A 26,417-nucleotide genomic window follows, 5' to 3' on the forward strand; every position below is an offset into this window, starting at 1 on the left:
TTTTCTTTTTTTTTTTTTTTGGCTTTTCGAGACAGGGTTTCTGGTAGTTCTACTTTTTACATTCCCACCTACAGTGTACAAAGGCTCCATCATGGCTTGAATATGGAGTGTACACTATAGGCACTTATCTTAAGAGCTTTGTCCTCAGCTTGGAGTGCTACTTGAAGGTTATAGACTACAGTTTTGAGGACATTGGTCTTAGATAGCAGAAGCAGGTGTTGGGGAGGGGCTTCGAAAGTTATATCCACCTTTGGTCCCAGTCTTTCTGTCTTTGTCCACCACATATTCTCACTATTGTGGATCAAGCTTCTGTTCAGAGGGACTGCACACCTGTAGATCTGAGTGTCAGGTGTTTTCTTTCCCCTCCATGGCACTATATATGGAGTCAGCCCAGCTGTGGCAACTGCAGGAATTTTAAGAAACTTGACCTTTCGCCAGGCGGTGGTAGCGCACGCCTTTAATCCCAGCACTCGGGAGGCAGAGGCAGGCGGATCTCTGCGAGTTCGAGGCCAGCCTGGTCTACAAGAGCTAGTTGACCTTTTTTGTCATGACAGACTGTGACCCTCTGAAATCTTGAGCCGAGCAAAATCAATCCTTCCTTTCTCAAGCTGCTCTGTCAGGCATTTTGTCACAACAATAAGACAAGTACCTAGTTCCTTTTTCTCCACTCCTTGTTAGTGCTTGTTATCCAATCAAAATGTATGCAGCCATGCCCAATCTTCTGACACTACAACAGATCTTTCATCTACAGAGTTCATGTTGGAGAACCATGTAATCAAGTTACAAAACAAAACAGAACAAAATCTCACACCCAAAAATCTCATCATGCATTAAGAAAATGTATAGCTTTGTGTTGTGATACAGTCATAGTTACCCTGGTACAAATGTGGCCCACAGAGCACAGGTTGGGTATACCTGAAAAAGACTAAGGGGTGGATGGAGAGATGGCTCAGTGGTTAAGAAAATGTGTTGCTCTTACAGAAGACCCAGATTGGATTCCTAGCACCCACAGGTGCTCTGAGGGTCTGTAGGAACAAGGCACACAGACATACATACAGACAAAACACCCAAAAGACTTCAAATTACCAGAAAAAAAACAGAAGGAAAGCTTCTGGTCACTGGACTAGGCTGAGATTCCTTGAATAAGATTCCCCAAAGCACAGGAAACAAAGACAAAACTAAACAGATGAATTACACTGAACCCAAACTTCTTCACAGTAAAGAAAACAATCATCAGAACAAAGAGACAACCTATAAGCTGGAAGAAAATATTTGCAAAGTATACCTCCAGTAAGGAATTAACATCTGTACTATATAAGGAACTCCAAAACCCCAACAGCAAAAGAAGAAAAAAAAAATCCAATAGAGGGGCTGGAGAAATGGCTCAGTGGTTTAAGAGCATTGCCTGCTCTTCCAAAGGTCCTGAGTTCAATTCCCAGCAACCACATGGTGGCTCACAACCCTCTGTAATGAGGTCTGGTGCCCTCTTCTAACCTACAGATATACACACAGACAGAATATTGTATACATAATAAATAAATAAATAAATAAATAAATAAATAAATAAATAATCCAATAGAAAAATGGGCAAAATGTTGGCCAGTGGTGATGCACACCTTTAATCCAAGCACTCAGGAGGCAGCGGCAGGTGAATCTCGAGTTCGAGGCCAGCCTGGTCTACAGAACAAGTTCCAGGACAGCCAAGGCTACGCAGTGAAACCTTGTCTCAAAAAACAAACAACAACAATAATAATAAAAAAAGGGCAATATTGCTGTGTTTGGTGGCGTAGGCTGTTAATCCCAGCACTGAGGAAGCAGGGGAAAAAGGCGTTGGGATATACCAGGGATGGTATGTTGATAGTACGCATCTGTAATTCTAGCACTAGGAAGGCAGAGGCAGGAAAATTGCCCTGAGTTCTAGGACATCCTGTTGTACAAGGTGAGCCCTAGCCAGGTCTACATTGCAAGAAAAACATTCTCTAAAAACAACAACAAAAACAAAGAATACTTTCTTGGCTCTTGGCAGTGCAGGCTCATGAGGACAGAGATACCCTCAGGACTTTTTAACCCCAGCAAATACTCACTGGTGAAAGCAGTGCGACAGTGAGCAGAGACTCGTGTAGGAAGGGAAACACTGACTAATTTAACCCAGTGGTTCCTGGGCTTCTCAGTTCCTTGAACTAAAAGCTATGATTTTAGAAGGCTATAAGTCAAGAGATGGTTCCCCAGAATGTAACAAAAAACAAGACAGAGCCAGGCATGGTGGCACAAGCCTTTAATCTTAGCACTAGAGAAGCAGAAGCAAGTAAGTGGATCTCTGAGTTCAGGGCCAGCCTGGTCTCTTTGGTAATATCTACACCAGCCAGGACTACGCAGTGAGACCCCTGTCTCAAAAGAAAAAAAGGAAACAAAAAGCAACTCCCAATAATGGGAGAGGAAAAGTTTGGGTGTTAGAGAGACTACATATTTGTCCATCTGATAAAATGAATTTAATTGAGTCAGACAGAGGAAAAAATAACAAAACTCAGTATCAACACCATCGTAGTATGTACTAACAAAAAAAAAATCACAATATGGATAAAAAATAGTTTAAACACAAGAGTGAAAAAGAATAAAAAATCCTGGCTAGACATATTTTAATTTAGCAGAACAACATACATATTAATAGTGGACAATTTTCTTCAAAAGAAGCAAGTCAAAGTCAGACTTGGTGGCACAAGCCTTAATCCCAGCTACTAAGGAGGCTGAAGGAGGACCAAGTTCAAAGTCAGTCTCCATGAGACACTGACTCAAAATAAGAAAACAAGAACTGGGGATGTAGCTCAGTGAAAGAACACTTACCTAGCATGTGTGTGTGGTTTGTTCTCAAAAGAAAACCAAACTGTCAGAGGCAGTCCACAAGAGATAAGAACTTTGCAACAATCAGGATTTCATGGATGAATGCCAAAGGAAAAGGCCCTCACCTTGCCAGTAATGTCATTGCAAAATAAACAAAACCAAAGAAGGTAGCTAGACTTAGAGCAAGGGATGAGAAAGAGCAGAGTGCTGAGGGGCAACTGCACTGGGCATGGGAACTGCACATTCACTCAGTGCTGCTTACAAGCCAGGCACTGAGGCCATCATCTTGGATGTTCCAATAGGAAAGGAAGATAGCCAACAACAGCGAGTAAGACAATAATTCAAGTCTTTGGGAAAACAGATTTCAGAAAACCCAAAGGAACAAAGTCAATCCTCAGTCTTAGATTAGAATGATTAAAAATAAAGTCAGTGGCCCTAGTACAGTACGAAAAGGTTCTAAGAACCAACCCTGTTGGTGCAGGTGTGGGCAAGCCAGCCCAGAAATTTTGAGCACGGGAGAGCTGTCTCCTTTACCCATCTCTACCTTGCAGTGATATGGATGGAGGAGAGACCCTCCTCCCATCAACGCCAGAGACAGATGAGAGAGTTGGCTCTGTAGTCATGAGAATAGGAGAGTTATCCATGACCCCCACCAGCTATAACACTTGGGAGAGCAGGCACTGCACTTAGCCTGGGTAACACAATAGAGCCAACCCTATTGGCAGAGGTGTGGGTGAGCCAGCCCCACCCCTTATCTGTCATATGGCAGCAAGGACTGGAGAGAGATGTCCTTCCTCCTACCCCCATCAATGCCTGAGACAGGTGAAAAAGCTGGCCCTGGGGTCATAAGAACAGGAGAGCTGTCCCTACCCCTCACCAGCTGCAGCACTCAGAAGAGTCGCTCCTGTACCTTGCCTGGGCAACACAACAGAGCTGGCCCTAATGGTGTAGGTGTGGGAGCCAACTCTAAGGGCATAAAAGCAGAACCCTCCCCTTGCTCATTGCTACAAGAGGTGAATAAGTCAGGGCAATGCTAGAGAGCTCATCCTGGTGGTGAAGGAAAGAACTGGCGGGCAGACCAACCCTACAGCTGCCCAGGCGAGGAAACGGTTATGACTTGGCCCACCCCAACAACTACCCCATCTATGATCTGCTGGAGCACATGAAGGGACCTAACCAACAGACCCAAAGCTGCAGGATCTCCACAACACAAGGCAACAACAGGATATCCAAGAGTCCTAGGGAGGACCCAGCACTGATAATGTGGAAGAAACCAGAGGCCTCAAACCAGACTCTTTGCAATGAACACTTGCAAGTAAAGATATATGGTCAAAGGGGTTTATTGCACGACTCACTGTGTCATACTGCAGCTTCTATGACGCGTTTTTAATTTTTTCCTTTTTTCTCTTACATTTTGCTTTATGCGGGGGGGAGGGGGGTACAGGAATGGAGGATGCAAAGGGACAGGGGAAATAAATAAGATCAAGATACAAGATGTTAAAGACACATAGAATAAATAAAAAGGAAGAAAGAAAGAAAGAAAGAAAGAAAGGAAGGAAGGAAGGAAGGAAGGAAGGAAGGAAGGAAGAAAGAAAGAAAGAAAGAAAGAAAGAAAGAAAGAAAGAAAGAAAAAGAAAGAAAAGGCTCTAAGAAAGCCACACTAGCACTCAGGTGGGCACAACCTATCAAACATGCATGGGAGAGGGAAAGGGTCAATTACAGTGACAGAAATCGCAATGCTAGACTGTTAGAAAGCAGTATCCCACAAAGGGAAAAGCAGAAATGATGCCCATTCCCAGAAAGACTGGAAGCAAACACACACCAAAATGGCAATGGTGGAACGCGGGTGGCACACTGCAGGTAACTTGTCACCTTACTTCACTTTCCAAATGCTCCTGGTGAGTACAAAGTGACTGTTAAGACATCTAATGAAGACCATGTTTCCAGAACAGCATGAACAGGCCTATCAAAAGCCCTAACAGCCTTCTAGGCATAATGGTATATACCTTTAATCCCAGCACTCAAGAGGCAGAGTCAGGCCAGTCTGGTCTACATAGTGAGTGGACATCCAGAGCTACATAGTGAGACTCTGCCTCAAAATAAATAAATAAATAAATAAAAAAATAAATAAATAAATAAACAAACAAACATGTAACAATTAAACGGAGCTGAGAGCTTTCTTTTCTCATTAAATGTTTGCTGCAAGAGAGAAAAGGCAAAACTGCTAATCTGTTTTGCTGTGCCACCAATAGTAGAATCAAAACACAAGTGAAAAACAGAGTAAGAACGATTTCCGTGGAGTTAGACCTTCTAGCCCAGAGTTATATCCCAGCATGCTGACTTCATAATTAGGCATTAATTTCTAAAAAGGAGCAGGGAAAGAGAAGTGCCTTGAAGCCTTGAGAAGGACTAACCCCACACTGATGGGAAGAGGAGGAGTAAATGACTCCAAAGCTTACCATCAGTCTGAATTTTCACAGCAGCAGCTTATTACGCAGCATCTATAATCCCTTGAGACACCAAATCTTTCCTATAGGAAATGACCTGAGTTTAGGAAGAAAAAAGCCACACTAGACTCATATGGTTTTGGGATTTGTTTGTTTACAAGATTACTAACTCAACAAAATTAAAAAAAAAATACCAAGGATGGTGTTCCATCAAGAGTCAATGTGTAAGTCCAAGAAATCAAAAATGTGTCTCTGCAGGAGATGGGAATACACAGTTCATCTCAGCTGACAAGTGGATCAAGAGAAGGAAACAACACTGCAGGTGGAGCAGATGCAGTGAGGAAGACAGTTAAAGAGATAAAGGCACATACTGATAACAGGTGTGATGGTGCAACCCTGTAACCCCAGCACAGCACTCAGTAGGTAGAAGGAAGGCCAGATGTTCCAGAGCTCCTGGGCTGAAGACAAGTCTACTACCGTGACTGGCACAAAGGAGAGGACTCAATACATACACTGTATCCAGAGTCTACACAGCACCTTAGGAAGGACATTTAGAAACTGGAGACAGGAGACCAGAAAGACATGCATACAAAAGAAAGCTGGTCAGGGTCAAATGAGGCGGCTCACACTAGTAACCCAGAACTTATGAGGATGAGGCAGCAGGACCACCCTGAGATCCGCTGGGCTATCCTAATACCTTGTCTCAAAAGAAAAAAAGAAGGAAGTGAGGTTATATTTCTATCACCTGAATGGTCACTGTATAAATGAGCAAAGTACTGGAAATTCCTGGAGAGCAATGTTCCACACAGGGAGGTATCCTAAGACAAAACTGCCTGCCCTATAATGATTCTCACACAATCCCTGGATGCCAAAGGGCCTGAAGTATTGGGAAGGAAGCTGGTTTAAATGACCTAGAAGATCCCTCCCAACATGAAAGCTCTGATCCTAGAAATATGACAAAAACTACTTAGCAGCAAGATATCCAAAAGTAGCAAATCCCTTCTGAAGCATAACAGATGTATGTAGTCTGTTTCAAGTTGTGTCCCTGAACGCTAGCAAAATAGGAACACGGGCTTTCAGTCAGGCCAGCCTTCAAGCACAGCTCTGTTACATACAGAACTGTGTAGAACCTCAGGCAAGTTTCCCAACCTCTCAGCACCTTGGTTTTCTCATTAGTAAAATCCCCCAGAGAGCTGCTAAAAGCACAAATTAGCCACAAAGAAGAGTAACTGCAACTCAGTAAGCATTTAATAAGTGCTATTGTTGTTGATATTAGTAAGAAAAAGAAATCACATGACACTGGGTGTAGTTTGAGTATAAAGATAACTTATTTCAATCCCCCTCTCTAAGACTGGCCTGCTCAGGTGACTACTTAGCTGAATGCCAGGTAACTAACATCTACTGGGTGCCTACTATGTGCCAAGCACCAATCGAAGAGCTTCAACATTTTGTTAGACTCCTGACATTTCTGTCTTCCAAGAGTTCATAGTGGTTAGACAATCTGTCCAAGTTACAGAGCTACAAAAAGGCAACTGGACTTCAGAACCTTGCCTTAAAACCAATGATTCCCAGTCCTGTCTAATCCTGACTCCGCATTAAAATTACCAAGGAGATACAAAATCAATAGTTACCTCTATGGTTTATCCAACCCTATTTACCCAAATTCTACCTTAAATTCATCTGGGTGGTAGCAGCATTCCCCAGGGTTCAGGGACATCATTTAGGTCATCTTGCCTAAGGCTCATTTTCAGGTTGCACAATAAAATGAGTGATATTCCTCGGCTGATGTTCAGGCAAAGCTACTGTCTTTTAAATGAAATATCTGCATAGCTGAGCATGCTGGCCCACAGCAATAAACTCAGAACTTGGGAGTAAGAGGCAAGAGAATCAGAGTTCATGGCTAGCATGGGCTACAAGTGATTCTGCCTAAAACAAAATAAAAACTCAGCAGAAACTTAAGATTCTGATTGCTTTTCCATATGCAGGATAAATATTCTTGACTAAAATTTAACTCCAAAGCAATCCTATTAATAACATAGGTATTTTATTCCTATTTTGTGGTCAGTAAGTTGTCCAAGTCACAAAAGAACTGGCACTAGATAGATTCCACACGGGTTTGTGACCCTAAAGGCACCAACAGAAGAGGGAGTTTTGAGTACAAAATCAGAGAAACTTCATGGAGGGCAAATGAGCAGAGAAAAAGCATGGACAACTGTGGCTGGGACTAGAAGCCAAAAGGTGCAGTAAAATATGGAGCTTTCACAGCTGAGCTGTGAGAGAAGAGGCCAAGGCCTTCCTAGGCCTACACTGTGTTAGCACATGACTGAGAAGCTATATTCCTGACCTTCACAGGACTTTCCCTCATACTGAGATCCCCTTAGGCCTGGAACTCCACAGCTTGCAAGAAAACTGAGGTCACATTCTCAACTTGAACTCAGAATGCAGGGAGAAGAGTAACCAGTTCTGCACACATACTACTTTGTCCCACTAGGACTGACTAAAAAAAAAAAAAGTGACATGGCCTAGGACTACGGAATTATATACACATTACATATAAAATATTCACATATATAAAATTATACCAGTAGACCAAAAATGTTAAAAGTAAGGTTAAGTGTTAGCATAGGGCTGGTGAGACATGGCTTGAGGGTAAAGGCACTTGCAGCTAAGTGTGACCACCTGAGTTTGATTCCCAGGAGCCACAAAACAGGAAAGAACCATCTCCCTAAAATTATCCTCACACCTCCATGCACTGTGGTACACACACACTAAAAGAACGTGTTTGTTTGTTTTAAGTAAGGTCTAAGTCTTTAGAGTCAGATAAACCTAGCTTGAAATCCTGGTTCTTTCATTAGTTCTGAGCAATGCATTAAACTTCTACAACTTGTTTCTTGCTTTGTAAATTAATGGTAAAAAAATAAAAAATATTCCTCAGAGGGTTACTGTGAGAAACAAATAGATAACGTGCTTAACCCACTACCATAAGAAAACCCGTTTCCAGCAAACAGCAGCATTCTTTCCCTTTGGAAGAGCAGGCAATACTCTTAACCGCTGAGCCATCTCTCCAGCCCAAGACAGGGTTTTTCTGTGTAGCCCTGGCTGTCCTGGTCTTGTAGACCAGGATGACTTCAAACTCACAGAGATCCGCCTATCTCTGCCTCCTGAGTGTTGGGATTAAAGGTGCGCACCACCACCGCCTGGCCACTTCCAGTATTCTTAAAGGCAAAGAAAGGCTAACTAACTAACATCGTTATGAAAACAGACGATGAGGAGGTGCACAGAGGAGGAGATGCACATCTCATCTTGGACACAACCTTCCCTTGACAATCGCCTTTGTTTCTTTGTTCTAGCTCTAACTGAGAAACATCTGACAGCCTCTCACCTTTACACAGATGATGTCAGAATCCCTTCCTCTTGGGTATGTGGGTGAGGACTGGACATACAGGACAAAGTCAGAAACATGAAATGATGACAGGGAAAAGTTACCCTTAGAAAAAAGTATGAAAAATTTCCCCCAAACAAACACACTGTACCTTTCTTCATCATGTCTCGGTCCAAGGCTACATTTCTTTGGGCAAGATTTACTTCTGCTCTAAAGTGGAAGCGCTTGGCTCGCTGTTCTTTCTTTTCAATTGCTTCCTAGAAAGCACAAAAAAGTCAAAGAGATAAAAGGAAGATGAGGGAAATTAAATCACGACAGCAACAAACAGCATGCTGTAACCTTTAAATAAATAAGAAGAAATAAGCAACCTGTGTCTTGAATGTGTTTTACAGTGCACAGTTTACAGTAGCCCTACTGAAATCATCTCCATTCTATCATGGCTTGTGACTGCACCCAGAACATAGTAGGAACTCAATGAACACTTGTTTATAAAATTTTTTAATACTTCATGTATTATCAACAATCACACCAAAAAGTTACAACAAATAACCTTAACTTCTCAATTTTCCTAGTGCAGAAATGGCGATATAAAAATGGAAAGAGGTTTGGAGGAAATATTTCCACTAAGAGCAGATCTGATCCAGTGCTATTTCTAGGAACTCCACAACTACCATTATCACTTCACATTGACTGTGAGCAGGGTAATCACACCTATTACGCTCTTCCACATTATGTCTGCCTGAATGGTCTACCCCCTAAAATCACACCCCCATTTAAAAATAACACCAGAGCAAAAACACCGTCTCCTCTATTCCAGCCTCATATGCATGGAATTGCCTGTTTTCATTTTTACGTGACAAAGAGCATTGACACTTTGCTGAAAAGCCGTTTAGCTTTGTAGGTTTCTTCCAAGAGCGAAAATAAGTTCAGGTCCAACTGTGATTTTTCCGATGGCTCAAGAACCCTTCACTAACTGCAATCGCCTGAAGGCCTAACTAAAGAACATTTGTGGCACTGAGGAAGCAGCAATGATCCTGTTAGTTCCTAACAGTTATGCTCACTTTTACACTGAAGTCTTCCTAGCACCAACAACAACCTACTTTTCTTAGTATGTGTGCGCTATGGTGTGTGCATGTGCAGGCAGGGGAGCAGCTTCCTGAGTGCTGCGATTACAGATGCAAAGGCACTTAGTGCTGTGATTACAGATGCAAAGGCACTCCTGTGCAGTTTTTCACATGGGTGCTAAGGATCTGAACTCAGGTCTTCATGCTTACACAGCAAACACTTTAGTGACTTAGCCATCTCCCTAGCCAAAATCCTTTAGTAACAATTTAAGTATAAAATCTTTTCTCCCAGGTACTTGTTTTATGTACTAGAAAATGAAATGGGGTTAAGAGCAGTGAAGTTCTTAATTACAGTGAGAACATTTTCACTCTGTACTATTTTCCTGACTAGACAATGCTAAGATTTCTTTGGGCCTTTAAATAATCTGACATAAACTGAGATGGAGAAACTATAAAAAGCCAAGTATGGCATATTTCTTTTTATTTTTTTTTTTAAGCATCCAATATATAGCATTAGTGGCTCTCCCAGAGGACCTGGGTTCAGTTTCCAACATCCACATGGTATAGCTCACAACTATCTGTAACTCTAGTTCCAGGGGTTCTGATGGCTTCTTCTGACCTCTGCAGGTACCAGGCATGCACATAATACATGTAGGCAAAACACTAATATACATACAAAATAAAAAATATAATTGAAGCTGGGAAGCACATATATTTAAGTCTAGCACTCTGGAAAGCAGAGATACGTGGATCTTTGAGTTCAAGGCCAGCCTGGTCTACAGAGAGAATTCTAGGACAGCCAGGGCTACACAGAGAAACCCTGTTTCAAAAAACCAGAAAAAACACATATATATTTCATATATAAAATTGAAAATTCTGTTTCAAACTGAACTAGACACATTTAAACCAGAAAAAAAAGGTCTAAACTGAATTAAAGCAATGCACTGTTTATTACATGGAGGTATTACAATGAAGGTGGTACAAGGGTAACAGCAATCACTTAGCAAAAGGCCAACATTGTCAGGTGCTGAAAATGATTCAGTTGGCACAGCCCTCAAAGCTTAAACACACATACAGCTAGAAAACCCTGTTTTTCTATATTGGTAACCAGTGAGGAATAGACATGTACCAAGAGTTTATTTACATGTTGGGTGCTTTTAATGTTTTTATAGATAGTAGAAACAAAGCACATTTTACAAGTGTGCAAATGACATCCGAGTATGCACTGCTGAGGCCAGGGACATAGCATGACTCTGTGGGTAAAAGTACGTGCAAGTAACCCTGATAACCTTGAATCTGGATTCCAGGAACCGATGTAAAAGTCAGACATGGTGGCACATGTCTATAATTCCAGCACTCTTATAGCAGAGTGGGAGATAGGAGGCAGAGATAGGAGAATCCCCCAGTGTGCAGGCCAACTAGAATAAAGTATGCAGTATAGTGGCTAACAACGAGAGAGAGAGAGAGAGAGAGAGAGAGAGAGAGAGAGAGAGAGAGAGAGAGAAAGAGAGAGAGAGAGAGAGACTCAAAAATAAGGTAGGAGGGAGGTGGAGAGACAGCTCAGCAGTTAGAGGCAGGCAGTGGTGGCATGCCTTTAATCCCAGCATTCAGATGGCAGAGGAAGGAGGATCTCTGTGAGTTTGAGGCTAGCCTGGTCTGCAGAATCAGTTCTAGGACAGGTTTTTCCAAAGCTACACAGAGAAACCCTGTCTCGAAAAACAAAACAAGCAAACAAAAAAGGCACTGACAGTTCTTGCGGAAATCCAGGTTCTGTTCCCAATACCCACAGGGCAGCCAGTATTATATGAAACTCCAGTTCTAGGGGATCTGAAGCACTCTCCTGATCTCCTCCTCAGGCACTAGGTCTACATGTGGTACACTTCCACACATGCAAGTAAATTACTCATATACATAAATCTAAAAATAATATTAATACTACTACTACTAATAATAAAAAAGGTGGATTCAGAAAACTTTCTTAAAAGTGTTTAGATGAAATGCAAAAACCAAGAAATTATTCTATTTTTGCTGCTGATGAATCCTGAAAGCATTAAATCCATAGATACAATCTGTGATAAGATCTGGAGGTAAGAACCATCTGAGCCTGTTTCTAACTTCCATTTGTGTGCTACAGAATAGACACACTCTTACACAAAGAAACACATGCATCAAATACAATAATAAATAAATATTAAAATAAACATTCCCAGTGCAAGCTCTTTCTTTTTAAATAAATATTTAAAAAAAAAAAAAAGAAAAACCAAATTGAACAAATCATCATAGCCTGTCTTACCTTGGAGGTAACATCAATTCCAGTGATGAAGCTGCCAGCCTTGTTTTCATATCTTCTGCTTGTGTCCTAACAGAAAAGGAAAGATGAGAAATTCTGGGAGGAAAATCCATAATGAAAGGCAGCCTGACAGATATCTGGCTCTTTCTGAAGTCCTTCTTTTCTAGGAGCCTTCACCTTAACAGCTGTGTCACTAGGAAGTCTACCTCTCAAGCTCCACAGTAGCAATCAACAATTCTAACAACAAGTCTTTTCCAGACCCCAGACAGGAGCCTGTTCAAAATAAAGTAATTCTGTCAACTGAAAGTATCTATAGAAATGAACATCTAAAAGCATCTGTGCAAAAAGTCAAAAATAAGATAGTCACTTAGCTCCCCAAACTGGACAAATTCCCCCATGAAAGGCCACTAGGTGGAGCAAGTGTCTCCACAAAAAATGCGTGAAGTCCTAGCTCTGGGAAAAATACAGCCCAATACAATGGAAAAAAGAAGGGAAATGGAGAGTGAGGACTGAAACCTCAGCTTTGCATTCAATACCCTGGACATCTCCGAGCCTTGCTTTCTTTTACGCTGTCTTTCTGACTTCTGCTCTCTACTTTGAGATTAATAAATCCCAACATTTCTCCAACAAAACAATCTTCTTCCATCTCAAAGACGTTGTGCTTGCTGTCATCCTTGCTAGGAATTGCTACCTTCCAAATGACATGATTGCCCCATCTTGTCATTTGACTATCTCAGGGGACTTCCCTATACATCCTGACACACACTGACGGCTTTACACCCCGCCTGGCCACTGTACTTCTTATCCTATTAACAGGGTGTGTTTTCTTCGTAGTAATTAACACACACACACACACACACACACACACACACACAAATATTTATTTACCTGTGTTCCCTGCTAGGACAAACTCTAAGGGGGAGTTTGATCTTAATCGAACACCTAGGATTATGTATAGCACGTTTGGGGGGGGGGTTGTGATACATCTATGTTAAACTGAATGAATGGATAACACCTAAGTCACAACTGCAGTCAAATCTAGATGATATAATGTGGAAAACGCAGAAGTTACCAAAGTCACTGCCATTTGTCATCGCTACCTAAGCCTTCACTCATAACGTCAAATGTAAAAGTGAGACTTGTTATCGTGTAATTAAGGGGGGGAAGTTCACGTTGTGTGTGAAAATCGAACTACCCAGGCCTCAGACCAGCTTTAAGAACAGGGCATGTGACTACCAAAGCACAGGCAAAACACTCCTCCTCATACCCACTGTGGTAAAAGACAAGATCAAGTGTCACCGAGCGTCAAAAGCTGGGACCACCGAGCCGAGTGGCGGCAGTGAAGGTGGTGCGCGGGGACATGACGCCCCTCACTCACAACACGGACACACGAGTGTCTGCGGCTTGACAGGTCTAGCCCTCTCAAGAGAAGAGCGAATGCCAGGTTTAACAGACACGAACTCCTCCGGGGCAGGACCCATCAGGAGACCTGGATGCCAGCGCCACCTAACACTTCCTTTCAGAGCTGCTCCAGGTTCTGTTCCCGCTCGCGGCTCCCTTTTATCTCTAGCGGAACACAGCTCACTCGCTCCTGGCCACCAGCCGGCACCGAGGGGCAGCGAGAAGGAATGTCCCCAACTCTCTCCCAGCTCTCTCGCCTCCTCCAGCGCTCTCTGCACCCATTTCCGGGCGCCCGGGTGTCCTTTCTCTCGCTCCGGTTCTCTCCGGGTCAAGCGCGGCCCCGGAGCTTCGGCGCTCGCGCCCCTCTCCAGGCTCCCGGACCTGCGCCACGGCCGCGACCCGCCACCTCCCCGCCCCGCAAGGGACACTCGCTCGGCGACCTCCTCATCAGCCCCCGTCCCTCGCCCGTACCGGGAGCAGTTCTTTTAGCGAGCGCCGCACCGGCACGATTTCCAGCTCGCCCTCCTCCACCTCCATGGGCTCCGGCTCGCCACGCTCCAAGCCGGACTCCACTTCGGGAGACGACGGAAGTCCCAAAGCCGGGGACCCAACCGGGCCCTCCGCCTTCACAGACACTCGCAGGCCGCGAACGGCCGCCATAGCTGCCAGCCGGCCGCACCACAGAAAGCCCGCCCCTCACAACCCGCCGCCTAGAGCGCCGCCGCCGCTAACCACAGAGGAGAGTCGCCGTCAGCCAGAGCGTCACCCGTTTCTACCAGAAAGCGGTCCTTATCTCTGGCGCCTCCCTTGGTGGCCCGGGAACCTGGGGCCGGCTTGGGGCGGGATTTCGCGGGGAGGGGGCGGGACCAAATGGAGACAGAGGTGGGGCGACGTCTGAGGTTCCAAAATACCTACACTTAGAGGACTATATACTCCTAAGAACTACAAAATCATTGCTATGTACTGATTACTTCCAAGGCTTGAACCCTTACAACTCTATAAGATTTTGCTCTTACCTTCATTCCACATAGGAGAAAATTGGAGCATAGTTTTCTCAAGGTATAGGCTATTTTAATGATTACCTGGAGCCCCAGCAATCAGACTTCAGAGCCCAGAATGAAATATAATTTGTCATCTCTTGGCAATAACGTTTACAAAGTTATTTGCGTGGTAAATCTTGTCTCTGTCGATTCTTCCAGTAACTGAGCCGTTTTATGTAGTCAAAAATTTAAGTTGGGGTCCAGCATAGATTTATACGCCTTTAATCCCAGCACTCAGGAGTCGGAGACTGACTGCCTCTACGATTTCCAGGCCATTTTAGTCTACATGATGAGTTCCTGACATCCAGGGCTCCGAGGTTGAGACCCTGCCTAAATTTAAGCTGGCCATGGTGTACACGATTCTATGCCCAGCACTTGGGAGAGAGAGGCAAGAGGATTAGAAGTTCAAGGTTATCTTCCAATTCATAGCTAGCTTGAACTCAACCTAAACTACAGAAGACCCTATCTTAAAGGGGGGCAGCTCCCAGATGGTAATAACCTACCCAAAGGGCAGAACCAGAGCTTAGACCCTGTTTCTCTCTTGTGGGGGCTCTACCCATCAAAGACTCCTAAGAGTGATTTCTTGCAAATGTTTCTAGTAAGAGTCTGGCTGGGAAAGAAGGGCTCCAGACTTCCAGAAGGTACCTCTTGACTGTCGTAAGTGCTGATTTTGTGTCTCCTCCTGTGCCACCTTTAGCTAGCTCTGGATCCTTTCTAGACCCAATCTGAAGCTGGAACAGGTGAGACAGAAAAACACAAGAATCAGATTACACCAGGGGTGTTCTTAGGCTTGCCACTTAAGCTTCAAGTCTCAATTCCTTCATCAGAAATAGAATGACATTCGCCTCCAGAGAAGAATGCAAGGGTTAGATTTTATGTGGCTATAAAAGCCAACAGAAATGGTGTGGCACATTCAAGCTTTTCTTAAAATGGGCCTACACCATGGGACAAAGATGGCATTCCTTACAAGGGTGGCTTTGACTAAATGTAATGAAAAAGTAAGTACAAAATTGGGTTGACAGAATCAAATGCATTTTCTTTTCTCCCTAATTTTTTTCTACATTGACAATGGAACCCAGAGACTTGAGCATACTAACAAACCCCTTTACCAATGAGTTATAACTCCAGCCATCTTTTTTTAGACAGGATCTTGCCGTGTAACACTGACTGGCCTGCTACTCATTTCCGTTTCCTGAGAGATGGGATTACAGGCATGTACCACCTTGCCTGGCTCCCTAGTATGTATTTTAGAGAAGTGTTTCTGTTTGGGATGGCCAGCTGTGGGTGACAGTCACGAACCCCACCATTACACTAGCTCTCTGGGCCTATAGAGTGGGAGGCAGGAGAGGCAGAAGCAGTTAATCACTCAGCTACACAGGCCTCTCTCCCTCCTAAAAGAGTCTTACAGCTTGAGGTTCAATTCAGAGGGATTTGGCTTCACAATTCAAGGAGGCTATAGGACAGCCACAGCTAGCAAGGGACATGACGGCAGTCAACACTAAGCTTCCAGGCTGCTACCCAGACAGCCCTGTACCTTTCTCTACTTGATCACCTAACTTACCTCCTCTGCCTCCCTATCCACAGTGCAGCCTGAGATGAAGAGGAAACAATAGAGAATTTAGGAAGTGGTAAAGAATCATCTTCAAAAAGTTACAGTTATGGGGTGGGGATATGGCTCAACTGGTAAATTTCCTCCAGGTTCTAAATCCTCAGCATTCGTGTAAAAGCCTGGCAAAAGCTGGGCGGTGGTGGCGCACGCCTTTAATCCCAGCACTAGGGAGGCAGAGGCAGGCAGATCTCTGGGAGTTCGAGGCCAGCCTGGTCTACAAAAGCTAGTTTCGGGACAGGCACCAAAGCTACAGAGAAACCCTGTCTCAAAAAACCAAACAAACAAATAAATAAAAATAAAAGCCTGGCAAAGAGGTGAGCATCTAAAACCCTAGTTCTGGGGGGGCAGGGCTAGGCAGATCCCTGAGCTCACTGACCAGCCAGCCTGGCCGAATCTGGGAGTACAGGTGTACAGGTTCCTGTCTCAAAAACTAAAGTGAAGATAAGATAGTTCAGTAGTTAAAAATACAGAACGTTGGCGGGGGGGGGGAGCTTAGGGAGGGACAGTCAGTGAAGTCTGGAACTACATAGTACTGACACCTCAGAGGCCTATTCCAGCCAGACCTCTACTTGTACTGACGACGTACATCTTCAGTAGGTGCTCAGAACCCAGCACCATCTTCTACCTGGCTCCCCAGAGGGGATACTGTGTGTTTGCACTCAAGAAGGCAAAGGCTGTGTGGAGTGTGCTCATCTGTGTACAGTGAAGGTAACCCTGGAAATGTGTCCCCTGGGAAAGTCGGAACCCTGTCAGTAGTTTCTAGCCCCCATCCCCAGCTGAGCCACCATGTATGCTGAGTGGATGAGGAAACAGAAACCAGGATTCAAAGCCTGCAGACATTCACATTCCCTGGTCTGCATCCGGGCTCCCCAAGGCACACTTAACTGCCTCCCAAACCTTTAACCAGGCCCACTGCTGCTGGGGCTCAGTTCCCCTATGTGGTGGAGTAGTTTCTAAATCTGGGTTTCCCAGATGTCTTTGCATGTGTAGGGTTTACAGTTCTCCTGGGAGCTTGTGTGGAAAGGCCTTGGGGGGGGTGGGGTTAGTGAGCAAGAGATGCAGGCTCTAACCTGGCACTTTTTTTTTTTTTTTTTTTTTGGTTTTTTGAGACAGGGTTTCTCTGTGGCTTTGGAGCCTGTCCTGGATCTAGCTCTGTAGACCAGGCTGGTCTCGAACTCACAGAGATCCGCCTGCCTCTGCCTCCCGAGTGCTGGGATTAAAGGTGTGCGCCACCATCGCCCGGCCTAACCTGGCACTTTCTAAATCACTTTTCTCTGGGTCTCAGTTGTCCCACCAGCGTGCATGCCGAAAGGATCAGACTCATGGGAGAACCACATCAAGCACCTGTGATTCTTTCTGAAGCTCCCAGGACCCAGTAGACCTTACTTGAGAGTGTAGTAGACTTTGATAGGCAGAGGTGGGGGGTATGGGAAAGGCAGTACCCTGGCGGGATAGGAGAGATAGAGACACAGTGGGGAAGGAAGAGAATAAAGGGTGTGTGGGGTGAGGGGTAGAACCTGTGAGTCAGCAGAGCACCCAGAGAGCCAACAACAGGCCTTGGTTACCAGAGTGGGACTCTTCTAGGCAGCTAGCAAGGATAAGGGCTGGAGACCAGTGAGGTGAGAGGTAAGGGTTGAAAGGACAGGGAGGGAATGGGAACAGAACCCACTTATTTGTGTGGTATATGACAAACTCTTGTCTGGCCAGCATCACTCCTCTGGAGAAGGCCTTGTACTTACTGTCCCTCACAGGAGCACAAAATGACTAGGAAGCAGCCAGGAATATTAAAGAAAATGTTAATATTTTCTCAGGTGGAAAAACTGATCACCAACTTGAGGCAGCCTCTGGCTTGGTCATCTTCTTGCCTTCAGCACTCATCAGTCTCTGACTTCACCCGGCTGCAAGTTGATAGCTGAGCAGACAGCAGCCATGTGGGGCCTGCTGGGCAATAACCCCCAGGTTTTCCCACAAGGGGCTCATTTAGTGAATATTTATTACAAACTAGGCTTTTGAAACAAGGACTCAATTTATTGTCACAAAAACTCCATCAAGGTGCTGATACTATTTTCACTACACCAATACAAAAAAAGCTCCTTCAACGACCTGCCAAAGCTGCTTTGGTTATTAGGAAGTGTGGTGGTTTGAATGAAAATGACCCCCCAAGGGGAGTGGCAGCCCTTGTTGAAGTAGGTGTGGCCTTGTTGGAGGAACTGTGTCACTGTGGGTGTGATCTGTGAGGTCTCTTTTGCAGGAGCTTGGCTCAGTGATACTTAGTCTACTCTTATCTGCATATACTGACAATGTAGCAGTTCCTTCTATAGCACCATGGCTACACAGACGCTGCCATGCTCCCCACCATGATGATAATGGACTAAACCTCTGGAACTCTAAGCCACCACCTCAATTAAATGTTTTCCTTTATGAGTTGCTGTGGTCATGGTGTCTCCTCACAGTAATAGAAACCCTAAGAAAGACAGGTAGGTAGCCAAATTTGTGTTCAAGCTCAGGGCTGTCTGACCTCAAGAATGACACTTGACATTACTACCCTGCAGGACCCTATGACTAGAGTCCTGGGCTAAGAAGGCATGGGGAAGACACTGGACAGGCCTGCTCCCCAGCTTAGCTTTCCTGAACCCCTATGAGACAAGAAGTCGCACAGCCTATGGTCACCCCACTGGTCTCAAGCACCCGATTCTTCCTAAGTAGGGGCCCTGGGACTTACGCTGGATAGAGGACAGGAGCTCCTTAGCCCCATGAACCCTCCTTTTTTCCACCTCCCCCCTCCCGACCTCTTACTACCCTGCCATGCTGCTCAAGGGCCTCCAGTGCCTCAGAGTCTTCTAGAAGATCAAGCCAAGTCAGCTGTAACAAGAAAAACACACGTCTGGAGACAGAAGACATACAACGCCTTTCTTTTTTTTAAACTTAACAAAAGGCTTTTTATTGTCTTTAATTCACTTCCTAAGAAGTTGGTTTTTAAAACACTCTTATGGAGTCTATTCACTTGGTGCCACATTCAAAATCAATGCCCACCAAAGCTCTCGGCAACAGGTGACAGCAAGCATGCCTTCCTGCTGGGGACACTGAGGTCAGTTGCCCAGTTCCAAGCTTTTCCCCAAGTGGGTTAGTCGCTTTCACAAAGCTCCCTGACTCCTTGCTATTTATTTAATGACTGCCTCTCATTCACTCTATAAAAGTATTCTTCGAGATATGTTTAGATGATTTGTTTTTAAGCCCTGGGTTATACTGGCTGCCTTAGTGCAGAGGAGCTGGGTTGAAATGGGAGCCCATTGACAATGGGCTCCCCTCTGCCCCTAGGCTTAAGTAGATGTAGAAAGTATATTACAGGTGCATGTGCCAGTACGAGACATGCAAGTGTGCTGTGTACAGCAGATGGGCACACACACACACATGTGCACATGAAGGCGCAATGTATACCCATTGGCACGGAGATGCACTGGAACTCAGTGCTCCCTCCCAAGCCTCCCTCTTTTCAGGTCTAGCCCTCTTGCCTTCTGAAACCCATGTGGGCAATTGGGATTTCCTCGTGGGATGCTTTCAGGGGCGGGGGTACCTGAGTCCTGCTCATCTCCCTTTGGAGACCCATCTCTATGAGCATTGTCAGTAAACATTAGAATAGCCAGACGACGCCAGGATCCAGAGAGCTGACACTGGCTTCGGAAGGGCACTGTCCACATATGTTTGTCCCAAGTGTGCATCTCCGCCCTGCATGGGCTGACTGATGTTCTTTGCTGAAGCAACTGGCAGAAGGGCCACCTGCCTGATAGGGTGTGCATCCTGTAGGGTCCCTCATCTGGCTGGGTCTCCCATCTGGGCAGTTCATCCTCCATCATAGGCATGTGATGGGTAAGCCACTGTAGGGTCAGAGCCTAGATCCCAGTTACTTCCACATCTGCAGGGCCACAGTTCTGAGAGTCCGTGGCCCTCAGTGTCACTCCTGATGTCTCTTCTGCAACCTTGGCTCTGAAGATCCGTAGGGATGAAGGGAGGTAGGCAGGGAAGGTGCGCTGCTCCTGGCTCAGGCCTATGCTCTGAGCTGGATTCAGTTCAGCCCTTTTTCCGGCTAGTGCCGAGTATAAAATACAGTCCATGAGTGTCAGGTCCACGTGACTGCCAGGAACTACCCAAAGCTGGAAGAAGATGTTCCCCACAACAGCTGCTTCCACCCTAGCCTTCAGGTAAAAGACAACAAAAGAGGAATCAGAATTCTCCAATCCCAGTCCTCTCCCAGGAACACGTCACTATTTGCAGCATCCATGCTAGAGCTCTGAGTAGCCGAGCACTCGGCACCTTCCACACAGAGGTGAGGCAATCGCCCTTCCTTGTGGTGCGGCAGCTAGGCAGGCCCAACTAGCCCTATAGGAGTTCTCTGAGATGCAGCCCACCAGGCCTTCATCTGCCATTTTGGTCTCTTGCCTTCTGCCCCGGGCCTCACCAGCCAGTCAGGTAGGGTTTCTAATATTCTGTGGGCTCCAGGCTTCCCCACAAGATGGATCAGAACAGACAGAACCGGGAACCCCCAAGTCCCAAACGATACACATTCCAATTCTGTCCATGAATGTGCCTGTGCGCAGGTCATGCAGCACAATGGAGGAGGGGGGCTGGGAGAGGGGCTGCAGTCCCCAGACCCTGCCGGCAGGGGCAACTATTGCATGAGGGCGGTGGGCCTCTGGAGGCGCGGAATGAGCATGCTGACGATGGCCCTGGGCACATGCAGGGACTCAGGATGCAGCCTCATCTTCCTGGACTCCGGGAAGCTCCGGGCTCTTGCCCCCTTCTCCACATCCTTCTTTTCTGTTAGGAAACACCAGAGGCAGAGGGATCTCAGGAGTCAGAATGTGTACGCGCTGCCGGGGATTCTCACATACTTGTCGTAAGAATGGCTATCCTACAGCCCTTCACTCCCCCACTCCACACTAGGCTTCCCTAGGAGCTCTTCCATCCCCCTGACCTCAGCCAGCCTCAACCCACAACCCTTGTGTGGCTCCCCACTGCTCTGGGATGAAATCTAAACCTCTCAGGAGCCTCTCAATCTGACCCAGATGACTTCCTGTTATCCCAGGAGTACAGGCCAGGTCAAAGGTCTTCCACATTGACCTTGACTGGGCCCCAGTGGGCAGAAGACCTTCCATCCTGCCTTTCTTTGCCTTGTTCACAGGGTAGAGTTATCATCAGTCTTGGAATTTCATTATTCAACAGATTCCTGAATCTTATGCATCCCCAACTCCCAATCATTAAAAATATCCGATTAAAGGATAAATCTCATAGAACTGAACTAAAAATACCACAAAATAAAAAAAAAAGAGTTGAGTCTACCGAGGACCCTAAGGTCATCGTTGATGTTAAAATGTACTTTATCCTCGTTTTTGTTGTGCAGTTCCAGGGAACAAACTGGAAGCAAGACCTGTATGTAAGCAGTACCTGCTTCATTCTACCACCAGGGGGCGCCGAGATACAAGCACTGCGCTGGAGTGGCCCTAAGTTCTGTTACTGCACTGATTCAGATGGTTGTTCCTACATAATCATGAATGGACTCCCTTTCACGCTCAGATCTGTTCCAGCTTGTCCGTCAGGCGTAACTCCAGCATCAGGGCCCCCGATATCAACTACTTCAAACAGAGTCAGGAAACATGTCGCTATTTGCTCTCCCAGGCCCACCTCACACTCCTTGGAAGGGTAGGCCCACGGGCACCCACACAAGGTCCACGCTCACCTCCATGGGAAAATGCCCTTAGCACAGGGCAAGCCAAAAGTACAGTTCTCCCTGGAGCTCCCTTCACAGCCCGGAGAGGTACCCAACTGCCCTAGGACCATGATGCCCTGGGACACAACGCCTCACAGTTCTCTCTGAAGATCTGTGAACAACCTCTAACTGGCAAGTGACTTTGACTACAGCAGAAAACCTGGAAGTCAGACTCAGTGTTCAGAGAACTGCTTTTCTGGCCTTTCCCACAAAGTGGCAAACCATACATATGGTTCAAAGTAGGTACTCCTAACCAAACAAGGGTTCTTCTCTCCTGGCCTTGTCAGCCTGTCCCCATGGACTCACTGGACAAACACTCACAAGTGCTGGCTGTGGATGACATGGGCCATTCAGGAGAGCATCAAACAGCCAGCCTGGGGCCAGGGAAAATGGCCATTTCTCCACGGACACCAGCCTTCGGTAGGGAGCAGACCTGATCTGTCTGCAGACTTTTAACTATGAAGGGCTGAGGGGAGCACAGACTGGAAGCCAGAGAGTTGTGCTGGCCCCAGCAGAAGAGCATGACCATAGAAGGCTTCCAAAAGATGACCTTCCCTTCAGTGTGTGTGTGAAGGACACTGGGCCTGGATAGGCTGCAAATGGGGTGTTGCTTTGAAATGTGGATATATCCCCAGGCTCTAGCACAGTCTCACACTAGTCAGGGATGTGTCTCGGTGCCACATGTCTGCCCAGGGAGCAGCCCACATGTCTTAGCACACTGTACTCACATCAGTAAGTTTCCCGGTGCAGACATGGATCTTTCTTCCCTGCGTGCCTGGGGCTCGAATGGGTTTCCAAAGGAACGCTTTCTCAGCATGGACTTGACCAGAATCTGGGGAGTGGAGCACAAGTCAGTATGGAGAACAGGTCTAGACACCCAGTCTTAGCCTAGGCAAGCAGGTGGCTTCTGGGGTGGGGTAGGGAGTGGTCTAACTGACAAGTGGGGGCCTTGAACCATATCTCCAAGTCTTTCACTGTCATGCCTAGGCACCAACGTGGTACCTAGGAAAGAGCGGCAGTTCACCCAAAGCATGCATGGAAGGGGCTGCGGCTTCTTGCCATAGCCCTCACTAAGCCTCAGGTCTCTGCCACAACTGAACAAGGTGACCTTTCTCCATTAGACTCCAATAGAGCAAGGCTTCCACAGCCCCTCAGTTGACGGACCTGATGCCCCACTGTCCCCTCAAAGACCAAGAGCATGCAAAAAAAAAAAAAAAAAATCAAAGACCAAGAGCAGAGCAAGTCCCAGGCAGTAGTCACGCACTGCAAAGACAAGAGAATCCTCCCCTCCCCGTCTTACCACAGTGGTCCAGCTGGGGATCAGTTTCACTGAGTTCTTCACCTCCTCCTCAGTCACCTCCACCACACTGCAGTGCTCCTCCTCTGAAGGGAGGGGCTCCTCTCCATGCTTAGTCACCCAAGGGTGCAACTGTAGAGCCCAGGAGATGGGAAGGGATCCGGGTCATAGTCATACCAACCAGCAAGGGTGCCCAAGCATCCCTAGCACTGACCTTGAAGGACTCCTTGACCCTCAAACCCCAAACCCAATATACAAGTCCCAGTGTAGGTCCCTCTGGAAAGGGACACTGAGACCTTGGCCCTGACCCACCTTGATATCTGACACCCCAATTCTTGTTTCAGGGTTCTTGTCTAACATCTTCAGGATCAGGTCCTTTAGTTCCTCGCTGACCTCTGGCCTAGGCAGAGGGAAGGCAAGGGATGAGGATGCTACCATTGACAAGGGCCCCTTTCTCCCCTCCTTGGGACCGGGAATAACCCTAACCACATTCCTCAAATGGAAAGACAGGAGCCCCTCCATCTGCTCAGGCTCCTCCCAGGGATCAATACCCCCATGCTAACTCTGAAGGCTAAAATGGAACCCTCACGGGGCAAGCAAGCGCTCTGCTGAAGTTCAGATACCCTCCCCAGGAGTGGGCAGGAACTTCCATGGTCCCCAACATGGCCAACTCACTCCTCAGGGAACACCACGGCCTCATTCTTGATCTTCTTGTGAAGGGCCAGGATGTACTCATCAATGAATGGGCACTGCAGGGAGAAGAGACAGACAGGAGGTCAGCCTTGATCCACACTGCAGGGGGCCAGCGGTGGGAGGCAGCCTATGCTCCACCCCTACCCCAGCAGATGGGAAGGGCCTCATCGAACTTGTTCAGGGCACACAGCAAGGGCTCACTCAGTAAACTGAACTGAGCAGCTGAGTTACTAGAGAATGAGGTTGGCCGGGCGGTGGTGGCGCACGCCTTTAATCCCAGCACTCGGGAGGCAGAGGCAGGCGGATCTCTGTGAGTTCGAGACCAGCCTGGTCTACAGAGCTAGTTCCAGGACAGGCTCCAAAGCCACAGAGAAACCCTGTCTCGAAAAAACCAAAAAAAAAAAAAGAGAGAGAATGAGGTTGGCTGCATGTCACCAGCTTTAAGTGAAGCTGCCTACAGCACTCCCCTAGGGTCTGGGGTTTGAGAACCTGTTCACTGAGATCCCCCTGCCTCCTTAAGTGTGGTCACCAGAGCCAAAGAACCTATGGGCAGGAATCTTGATATGACCTCCTCTTGGATGTGTGCTATCCCAGGATTCTACTTAATCCTTCCCAGAGGGGAGAAAGAGAAACAAAACCTCTCTCCTCCCTCAACCTTCCTGGCCCTGGTGGGCTTTTTCAAAAGTTATTTTATCTAGGGACACAAAAGAAGGTCCTGCAAGTGTCATCCACTCCTGGCTCCTTAGATCAGAGTCAGTTCTGCAGGCGCCTCAGGACTCACCTTCCCATAGACAAAGCAATACAAGGTGACCCCAGTGGCCCATACATCCAACGCCTAGAAAGAAACAAATTCACATAGCAAACATGGCCAGCACCTCCACCACCTCATCCCCACCCCCACCCAGCTTTACCAGGCTGTGGAAGAGCCCTACAGGGACCCTCCTTCCCCAGGCAGGCAGTTGCCAACACTCCCTAGGGCTTGCTGTTTGCTGGGTCCTGTGCTGATCACCGGAGGATCAAAAAGATGACTAGAACAGAACGCAAAACTCCTGGGGCTGTGGACTTTCTAGGGACAAGCCAAAAGAGACACTGCTTCTAACCCAGCGGGTTCCAAGCCATATTTCATCCATGGGGTCATCTGCCGCCTCCGTGACACAGATGTACTCCCAAAATAGCAGGATATATTGAACTTACGCTCAGTCACTTGCTCTGGTTTCAAGAGGTTCTCACTTCAGCTACTGTGCAACTACTTCCAGTGCCAGAGGAAAGCAACCCCTGCCCACCTGCCCACCCTACCCCCACGCCCACCTACAACTCCTCTCAGGCCCAGGTGGGGCTCCTCATAGGCTCCTCACATGTGCAGCCCCTGATGCAGACAACCATTCTCCTCCTCATCATCACCATCAGCATCATCATTAGAATCCAACCAGGGAACACTAGTGCAAACTACAGGACATCAGGCTGCTTTTCAAAACATCAAGGTCAGAATGACAGAGAGAGCAGAGAGAGAGGCCAAGAAGCGGGAGGGTGGGGAGAACACAGGAGAGCAGTGTCTGCAAACCAACACTTGGGAGGCAGCTGCTGGAGACTCACTAATTCAAGGTCATTCTTTGCTGTGCAGCAAGTTCTGGGGCAGCATGGGATATGTGAGCCTCGCTCCCACCCCTCACCCCAGAAAAGGAGGGGGGTGAACTCCTTCAGATCAGAGGACTCTAAGGAGATGTGACAAGTGAGCCTGATGGAGCTCCTCCCACCAAAAACAAACAGACTCCTGACCTTGGTCACTGAATCAAATTATATAAGGGAATGTCCTCCCTCCTAGGAAAGCCACTAAACAGATACACTGTCTCAAAGTGAACTTCTGAATGGCTCAGAAAAAATGTAACAGGAATATGCAGAAACATAAAGAATGAAAAAGCTTAGGTGACAAAGCTGATGAATCTGGATTAAAACGTTACATAAGGGAATGGAGAGATGGCTCAGAGGTTAAGCGCATTGGTCACTCTTCCAAAGGATGTGGGTTCGGTTCCCAGCACTCACGTGGTGGCCCACAGTTCTCTGTCCCTCCATTTCCAGGGGATTAAATGCCCTTTCTGGCCTCTGCTGGCACCAGACACACACTGGTGTGCATGCAAGTCAAACACAACATAAAATACTGATCTTAGAAGTTACGTGGTATTCCTTTATGCTATTCGTAAAACTTTTCAGTGAATTTAGAATTACAAAATTAAAAATCCTTATAGTTTTTTTGTTTTAGGGTTGGGAAATGAACCCCAATGTGCACACACACAGCAAATGTTCTACAGCTGAGCTATGTGCCCAGCCCAAATAAGAGGTTCAACACCTATAAACCAGGCACAGGCATGGCTGACGCTGCAGCACATCTAGAAAACCATGCAACACCTATAAACCAGGCACAGGCATGGCTGCCGCTGCAGCACATCTAGAAAACCATGCAACACCTATAAACCAGGCACAGGCATGGCTGCCGCTGCAGCACATCTAGAAAACCATGCAGCCAAGTTACAAACTCTCACACTTTCTCTCCTTCTCTCTCTCTCTCTCTCTCTCTCTCTCTCTCTCTCTCTCTCT

At 46.5% G+C, this 26,417-nt stretch overlaps 2 protein-coding genes across 3 annotated transcripts in view; both read right to left on the minus strand.

The window, feature by feature from the left end:
* The window catches only part of Ncbp3 (nuclear cap binding subunit 3), a 33,047-nt gene extending 18,863 nt beyond the window's left edge, over window positions 1-14,184 (minus strand). The window contains exons 1-3 of the mRNA XM_005349612.3: window positions 13,894-14,184; window positions 12,025-12,090; window positions 8,819-8,924 (exon numbers count right to left, since the gene is read on the minus strand). Coding sequence (XP_005349669.1) covers window positions 8,819-8,924; window positions 12,025-12,090; window positions 13,894-14,082 — 361 coding nt within the window. The 5' untranslated portion in view covers window positions 14,083-14,184. The remainder of the gene's footprint in view (window positions 1-8,818; window positions 8,925-12,024; window positions 12,091-13,893) is intronic.
* A 6,170-nt stretch (window positions 14,185-20,354) lies between these two features.
* The window catches only part of Camkk1 (calcium/calmodulin dependent protein kinase kinase 1), a 21,783-nt gene continuing 15,720 nt past the window's right edge, over window positions 20,355-26,417 (minus strand). For both annotated transcript variants that reach the window (XM_005349613.3, XM_026780546.1), the window contains exons 11-16: window positions 24,607-24,660; window positions 23,808-23,881; window positions 23,445-23,532; window positions 23,136-23,264; window positions 22,564-22,667; window positions 20,355-20,886 (exon numbers count right to left, since the gene is read on the minus strand). In XM_005349613.3, the coding sequence (XP_005349670.1) occupies window positions 20,814-20,886; window positions 22,564-22,667; window positions 23,136-23,264; window positions 23,445-23,532; window positions 23,808-23,881; window positions 24,607-24,660 (522 nt within the window). In that variant the 3' untranslated portion in view covers window positions 20,355-20,813. The remainder of the gene's footprint in view (window positions 20,887-22,563; window positions 22,668-23,135; window positions 23,265-23,444; window positions 23,533-23,807; window positions 23,882-24,606; window positions 24,661-26,417) is intronic.

This window comes from Microtus ochrogaster, chromosome 7 (genome assembly GCF_000317375.1).
Source record: "Microtus ochrogaster isolate Prairie Vole_2 chromosome 7, MicOch1.0, whole genome shotgun sequence".
NCBI lineage: Eukaryota > Metazoa > Chordata > Mammalia > Rodentia > Cricetidae > Microtus > Microtus ochrogaster.